The sequence below is a fragment of the Schistocerca serialis genome, chromosome 6, assembly GCF_023864345.2.
Source record: "Schistocerca serialis cubense isolate TAMUIC-IGC-003099 chromosome 6, iqSchSeri2.2, whole genome shotgun sequence".
Lineage (NCBI taxonomy): Eukaryota > Metazoa > Arthropoda > Insecta > Orthoptera > Acrididae > Schistocerca > Schistocerca serialis.
The window spans coordinates 428,773,449-428,781,756 of record NC_064643.1 but is presented as its reverse complement, the minus strand read 5'-3'; the positions used below and the strand labels follow the sequence as shown (position 1 = coordinate 428,781,756).

Below are 8,308 nucleotides of genomic sequence, written 5' to 3'. Positions count from 1 at the left end.
TTTATGTAAACTTTTGCAGTGCAAATAGTCCGGAAAGCTTTGAGGAGGCGATTAACAGCGCCGAATCAAATTATTGGGAAAAAGTGATGAATAAGGAAATTGATTGTTTGAACAAAAACAAAACATGGGAATTAGTAGATAAACCAGTTGATAAAGAAGCCATTGATGTAAAGTGGGTTTTCACAAAGAAATCAGAAAGTGTTTATAAAGCAAGATTAGTTGTCAGGGGGTTTCAACAAAAAGAAGTCGTTGAGGATATTTATTCTCCAGTAAACAATATGCAAACATTAAAGATTTTGTTGTCATACTGTTGTCAAGAAGGTTTGGTTATAGAACAAATGGACGTAGAGACTGCATTTCTAAATTGTAAAGTTTTATCTGAAGTTTATGTAAAGCAGCCAAGACGATATGATGATGGTACGGATGGAGTCTGTAAATTGTATAAAGCATTGTATGGTTTGCGAGAAAGCTCATGAGCTTGGTACAATTGTCTTGACGAGTTTTTAAGAAGTTTAGGTTTTAAAAGGAGTAAATATGATTATTGTCTTTATGTATCGCGAGATGGAGATGTCTTGATTTATTTGATTATTTTTGGCGACGATTTGCTCATTTGCTGTGTGAGAAAAGAAAAAATTGTTAAGATTAAGAACTTATTGTCAAAACGATTTAATATGAAAGATTTAGGTGAGGTAAAAAGATATCTTGGCATCGATATTAATTATGATTGTGAAACAAGAGTTATGAGTTTGAGTCAAGAAAAATATATTGATTCGTTAGCTGCGAAATATAAAATTGAAGATTCAATCTTGTACAAAACTCCAATGGAAGTAAATTTAAAGTTAGAACCAGCGTATGAAGATTGTAATGACGTTAGATATAGAAACTTGATAGGTGCACTCTTGTACGTAAGTTCGGGTACTAGACCAGATATTAGCTACAGTGTGAATTACTTGAGCAGATTCCAAAGTTGTTACAGTAGTACTCATTTTAAATATGCTTTGAGAATTTTGAAATATTTATATTTAACTAAAGATTTGAAATTAAACTATTGTAGGAATGAAAGTGCTGAGATATTAGATTGTTTTGTGGATTCAGATTGGGCAGGTGATAGTGTGGATAGAAAGTCAACTTCTGGTTATGTAATTAGATTATTTGGTAATGTTGTATTTTGGAAGTCAAGAAAACAAGCGAGTGTTACAAAGGCTTCAACTTTCGCAGAATATGTAGGATTGTCTGAAGCTGTAAGCGAGGTGAAACTTGTACATGATATTTTAGACATTTTTAATGTTAAATTTGAAAAACCTATTATCATATATGAAGATAATTCAGGAGCATTAAATATAGCGAAGTTTGGTAATTTTACAAAGAATTCAAAATACATAGAAGTGCATTACCATTTTGTGAATGAGTATTATTTACAGGGACTCATTGATATTGTTAAAGTAGATTCAAATGAAAATGTTGCAGATATATTCACAAAGTCGTTATGTAAAGAAAAATTCATTAAAATTAGGAATATGTTAAACATCGCGATATAAATGTAAGGAGGTGTGTTGGAATTATGTAATACATTTATATCGGATATGAGAAAGTTCCAGAACATCGTTCTAGAATAAGTTATATCGAGTATGTTCGAGATGTATCGATTGTGGTGACAGCTATGTTTGTGTATATATGCGTGAGTGATGAGGTGCAATAGATAGTCTTCGTGTGTCTTTTGTAAAGTGAACATATGTATATTTTAATAAAGTATTTTATAAGTAAAAGTGTGAACGTGATTCAAAACACCTACAACTGTCTTTTTTCCATTATTTTTCTGAAGGATACATTATAGCTGAATGTCTAAGCACAGTTTAAATGACTGAAAAAGTGATGGCATTGATACTCCTTTCAGTAATCATAGCAATAGCATGCTGAAAAGAAGCATCACAGTGTGTAGAAATACATGACCCACTACGAATGAGTAACAGCAAAAACTGATGAAAGTCCATGAAGTTTATGCACTCCATGCCTCTTTCAAGTGCAAGATTAAAACATTTGGAATTAAGTACTGTTTATTAAAACAGCTATCAAACCTTACATATCACTGTCATAATTGTTTCTAAAATCAGTACTCCAATTCAATTTCATATACATATGCAAAACTTTCGAAAGTGGTTTCTAACAATTAGTCTTGTTTTTAATTACAAAGCTTCTACCAATCTCTTTTAGAGGTAATAGTTCCTTTTGGTGTTACTTGAGATGCATACAATTATAAGCTTAGAAAAGTTAAAAAGCATTAAAACATTTGATATTTTTACACATTTTACGATGTTTAAATAGATCAATTGGTGTTTTGCTGTGGCTTCTTTGGAATGAAGCTGTCTGGTCTCAGAGGAGAAAATCTTTTTGGTGATCTCATGTCAGCTGACACAGCCAGTAGAGGTACAGTTTTTGTCTGAACCATTTGCTCTACTTCTTGAGTTGATAAGAATTCTTCCTCTGCCAATGGAGTTTCAATGGCAATTGGCCACTCACCTGAGAAACAAGACTCAGCATAAAATGTTAAAGTACTTTTAATTCATAATCACGGTAGTAATATCCTTAAAAACTCACATGTATTCCCTTTGTCTGCTATGCTGTTTGATGTCTTCTGTGGAGTATTTTTAGCTGATGAGTTTTGTATTAATTTCTGTTGTTTGAACTGTTGACGGAACTGTTCTTGTTTCTGTTGCTGTCTCCGCTTCCTTTCAAGTCGACTTTCTTCATCAGACACGCAATTCTTGTTCACACTATGTAACACTGGTGATGTGCAGGTGGTACTAGGCTTCTTTGTTGTTTTCACTACAAAGCACAAAGAAAGAAAAAACATAAAGGTTCACTATAAAGTTACCCTATACTTAATCTCAATATTATTTCTTTTTATTAATGAATTACTGTAATAGGCAAAATGAATCACCTGACATGGAAGGTGTACATTCTTGATTGTTGGGAAAAAGTTGTGCCAGTGGTTTCTTTTCTGGAGTTATTCCTACATTCTGGGAATTGCCATCACAATTCCTTGTTTCAGAAGGATAAAAATCAGAATTCATCAGAATTTCTGACATCTTTCCGCCGAAACTGAGTAAAGCTGATCTTATGCCCCTTAACACAGAATCCTATTGTGTAAAAATAACAAAGAGCTTTAGTTAAAACCACATACTTTTCCTGTAAGGGTCCAGCATTATTATTATTTCTTTCCTTTCTCAGACGTTATGTCTTATTATTATTATTATTATTATTATTACTGTTTTTGTTTTTGCACAAGCAAGCAGAATGTAACAATATTATGAGAAGGAAAGCTGCTACTCACCATATGGTGAAGATGCTGAGTTGCAGATAGGCACAACAAAAAGACTCTCACAATTAAAACTTTCAGCCATTAAGGCCTTCGTCAACAATAAACACACATACACACTCACGCAAACGCAACTCGGTCATGTGTGCAACTCTTCAAAAGGTAAGCAAGATTATAGTAGTTCGTTCCAGTACTATAGATGCAAGAGATCAATATTAGAAGACCTACCCTTTTAATTCCATTAATATCGTATACTTTTGGTAGCATGGAATAGTCAGTCTGATAATGGAGGCAAGTATGGAGGTGGTGACAAGTACTGTAGGGGAGACCAAAGCTTGACTATAATATGTTCAAATGGAAGTAGGATGCAACAATTCTGCAAAAAATGTAAAGGCTTGCACAGAACAGACTACTATTGAGAGCTGCATCAAAGCTGTCTTTGATCCGAGAACAACAGAAACAACAATTATGGAGACAGTTTGATGCAGCAGTTTTAGATGGGGGTGTTGGAGTTATGGTTGCTTATGATACTGGTAGAGGTCAGGCCTCAACTACCACATTCACTACACTGCCAACATCAGTAAGCAATTACACAGTAGCCACTACCAAATGTTTTGTGTACTCTGCCTTGATCTGGATTGTGCGTTACTCATTGTTATCCTTTCTTATTTTGAAATAAGTAAGGATACTAATCCTGGTCCTATATGAGGTTTGAGTATGACTGTCAACACCAGAAGGAATCAGTAATCCGTACCACTGTATGTCAGTTCTGCTTTCACAGAAGCAAAATCTTGGCTCTCAGCCCTGCAGGAGGGAGGAGGGACTTTTACCCCCTCCCCTCTCCTCACCCCTTGGGTGATCTAAGTGTTTCCTGTACTTGTTTACACTTGCCATGACTGCAATATCTCCAGGTATCTCCCAGTATATGACCTTCTTTCATGAATCTTAAAACAAATGTTAGCAGTCATTAACTTGTGAGTTGTGCAAAATTCTACCAGGTCACTCCCCTTTTCACTCCCTTCCCCCAGTGTACCTTCTCTTACTATCTTTCCTTCTCTTCCTTTTTCTGTGATCAAATTCCAGCTCCCATCAGAATTAAATTTCTATCTCCTTTCACACTTGAATAAATTATTTTATCTCACGAACCATTCTTTCAATCTATCATGTACACAGCTAGCAGCCATATATACTTGTACTTCAGCTGTGAGTGCTGGCTTTGTGTCTGTCTTGAATATGATCATTTGTTCATTATGCTGTTCACAGTAGCACACCTGAATTCCTATTTTCTTATTCATTATTAGAACAGCACCTGCCTTATTGCTGCTTTGATTTTGTTTTGATCATCCCATGGTTACCTAACCAGAAGCATTGTTCTTCCTGTTGACATCTTTCATTAATTCCCATTTAATTTAACTTCAAATTATCACCACAATACATGAAAAGATGGATTGCTACTCACCATAAAGATAATATGTCGAGTTGCAGACAGGCACAATGAAACGTTATAGCAAAATTATTTCATTTTGTTAGCTGGTTTTCAATGTTTTCACAACCATCTTCAGAAAGTTCATGTTTGTTTAGTTTAACATTACACAATGTAAGGAAGTTCTCACATTGTATACTCTGAAAACCCCACAGCACCTTTCTTCTTGCGAGTGTGGCTACAGAACGTCTATCAGAAAGCATAACAGGTTTTTTTTGCAAGTCTGACACACACGCAAAACACAGTGCACAAAAACTTGAAGGTGTAAATTGCTACTGAAATTTCAACAAGCAAACAGTTATTTACATATACTACATTAGTAAATGCTTGTGCAATACATGACAAACATGTTTCACTTTAAATAAGCTAGGGCAAATTTAATACTTCTATTAGCTTTACAAAAAGTGTGTATCACACATTCCAATAAGAATTCAATGGCCACACTAGCAAGAAGAAAGAAGTTGTCAAGAAATGAGAGCAAATAAAAACTGAGCTCTTTTTTCTATTGTAAGGTGTTAAATTACACACATGTATACATCGAGAACTGAAAACATCTGAAAGCAGCAAAGGGCATAAAAGTAAATTTTGAAAACCTAAATAGTGACTGGTAGCTGCCTACTCTCTGTTAGTGATAAAGCAAAATCTGTCTTTGCAATATCAAGATTTCTCAGTGTTTTTCTAAGTCATATAATGGGTCAGATCAAGGGAACAAGGCCCACAAAAATATTTCTTTTGTGCACTTATTAAGTTAGGCAATCTGTCCAGCAGAGGTACGAGTGGAAAGTGAGAAAACATAAAACTGAAGATTCATAAATAATAAATTTCTTGTGGTTTCAGAAGTGACAGTAACGACAGTCACATACTACAGCTGGAGGAGGAAGCAATCAAGCATATTTCATCTCTGGCAAGGGTTAATGTGAATGCAATTACTTTATCTGACCACTAGCTACTTTGATTGCAACAACTGCTGCTGACGAGTCAGCATACAGATTACTAATGACCTCATGTGAAAATCAGATGAAAATGGAATGTCAAGACTGCATCAGTTTTGGGGTCATGATTGTTACCTCAATTAGTTACTGTATCAAAATACAGACTCAAAATACCAGACCATGGGGAAAGTTAGTTTTAGTTTTTGTTATTTATACAAATTGGATATAGTTGTGGCAGACCTAAGTAAAGCTTTCAGAGACACAGTAAGTTAAGGATTTATTATTTTTTTGTATGAAAATGTGGCCACTTCTCAAAAAATTTTTACAAATAAAAGGAAAGAGTAGTGGTGAGGAGAGATAATTTGACACAGAATGATGGAAAATTTAACCACATACAAAGAAACACCTGTTTTACAGTAGCTGGCATCAAGCAAACTCCCACTCACCAGGCAAAATATGTCTGGTCTATTTAATTATGTTACAGGACTCACTAAAATGCAAAATAGAAAATCCATTTCACTTGTGTGTGAGAACAAGTTGAAATTCATGAAAGGGCTACTCTCCTAATACATGTTGTACAAGATGATCTATAAAAAAATCAATAACAAACAGATTTATCACTGTACCTCAAAAAAAGAACAGAAAAATATTAAAATTCAAAAATCACTAAGTATTATTTTATCATTACCTCCCTTGCATGTGACATACTTCGTATTTTACTTGTGAGACCCTCAGATATTCCATAGCCGATTTCCTGATGGTAAGTGCCATCTTTTAATTCTACTTTGACAACTGATGATATTCCAACTGAAAACACTCCTTCATTGGAATCTACATAATCTGTAAAATACCACAGCCTCAGACAACCAATTCATTTGCAGCATTAAGTTCTAGTATATTTACAGGTTCAAAATTCAAAAGAAGGTCATTGGTATTGTCAAATAATGTGAGATTTTTCAGTCCAAGTAAATAACATACTGGAGCCAATACTATGTCAAACCATCTAAGTCATTGCATATTCTATTTATACCCTGTCATTGTGCAAAGACAGAGCAGTGGTTTTATGAAAATTGGCAAATATTGCTTCGAGTGTCTGAAAAGTATGTTTGAATGACACGTCGACCATACAATGTTATGCTTCTGCATCTACATCTACATCTACTCTCTGTGAACCACTGTGAAGGGCATGGCAGAGGGTACACCTCACCATACTAGTTATTAGGGCTTTCCCCCACTCCATTCATGCGAGGAGTGAGGGGAAAAAATGATGATGTAATTAATCTACTCTTATTTTCACAATCCCTATGAGAGTGATACGTAGGGGCTGGGAGGTATATTCCTCGAGTCATCGCTCAAAACTGCTTCTTGAAACTTGGGATGGTTTCCGCCTATCTTCAAGAGTCTGCCAATTCTGTTCTTTCAACATCTCAGTGACACTCTCCAGTGGGTCAAATAAACTTGTGGCTATTTGTGCTGCCCTTCTCTATATATATTCAATATCTCCTGCTAGTCTTTGATAAGGGCTCCACACTTGACCCATATTCTAGGATGGGTTGCAAGAGTGATTTATAAGCAGTTTCAATTTTAGAATGATGGCATTTCCGTACTATTTACCAACTAACCGGAGCCTGCTACATGCTCTATCCATGACTGAGCCTATGTGATCATTCCATTTCAAATCCCTCCAAAGTGTGATACACAGGTATCTCTATGAGTTGGCTGATTCCACCAGTGACTCATTGATATTATAGACATAGGATACTATGTTTTTTCTTTTAGTGAAGTGCACAATTTTACATTTCTGAACATTTAGAGCAAGTAGCCAATCACTTTACTATTTTGAAATCTTATCAAGGTCTGACTGAATATTTGTACATTTTCATTCAGGCTACTCTTCGCTGTAGAGAATGTATTGTCTGCAAAATGTCTGAAGTTACTACTAATATCATCTGCAAGATCATTAATATACTACATCAACAACAAGTGACCCAACACTCTTCCCTGGAGCACACCCAAGTTACTTCCACATCTGTCTACTACTGTCCACCAAAGATAACATGCTGCATTCTCCCTAACAAGAAATCCTTTTTTGCTTGTCAACAAGTGAGTAAAAGAAATGCAAAAATCTGCTTAAGTCAGATGAAGTGTGAGGTGGTAAATCCATACAAGTTAACCAACCGAAAACACAGAGCTCACTGAATATATCTTTGTATTAACATATTCATCTTATAAAGTTCTTATTGCTATAGTTGGGGTGACATAAGTCGATTCCTAACAGTTGCAGTGGGCTGGGAATGGCAGCTTCAAAGGCCTATATCAATAACGTAATGCAAATTTGTAAACGTCTCTATGGGAATGCCTCACTGTTGTCACAGCTCTGTAGACAGCTACTGTTTCACCTGCAACCATTAGCACCCCACAGCTGGAAGCTCACAACAGCACTGCGAGCTGTTAGGGATCTTCTTACACTGTCTCAACTATGGTATGTTGTGGGATTTGGATGGGGGATTTAAGGGTTTCTCTGCCAATAAGGCCAGTGACAAGCCAGATAAGTTGAACACTGCGCAGTACGATGAG

At 35.5% G+C, this 8,308-nt stretch overlaps 1 protein-coding gene across 3 annotated transcripts in view; it reads right to left on the bottom strand.

Moving 5' to 3' along the window:
- Positions 1-2,036: 2,036 nt before the first annotated feature.
- LOC126485124 (DNA repair protein RAD52 homolog) overlaps positions 2,037-8,308 on the bottom strand; it is a 67,912-nt gene continuing 61,640 nt past the window's right edge. For all 3 annotated transcript variants that reach the window (XM_050108761.1, XM_050108760.1, XM_050108762.1), the window contains 4 exons: positions 6,420-6,571; positions 2,939-3,137; positions 2,596-2,823; positions 2,037-2,517 (listed from right to left, as the gene is read on the bottom strand). In XM_050108761.1, the coding sequence (XP_049964718.1) occupies positions 2,324-2,517; positions 2,596-2,823; positions 2,939-3,137; positions 6,420-6,571 (773 nt within the window). In that variant the 3' untranslated portion in view covers positions 2,037-2,323. The remainder of the gene's footprint in view (positions 2,518-2,595; positions 2,824-2,938; positions 3,138-6,419; positions 6,572-8,308) is intronic.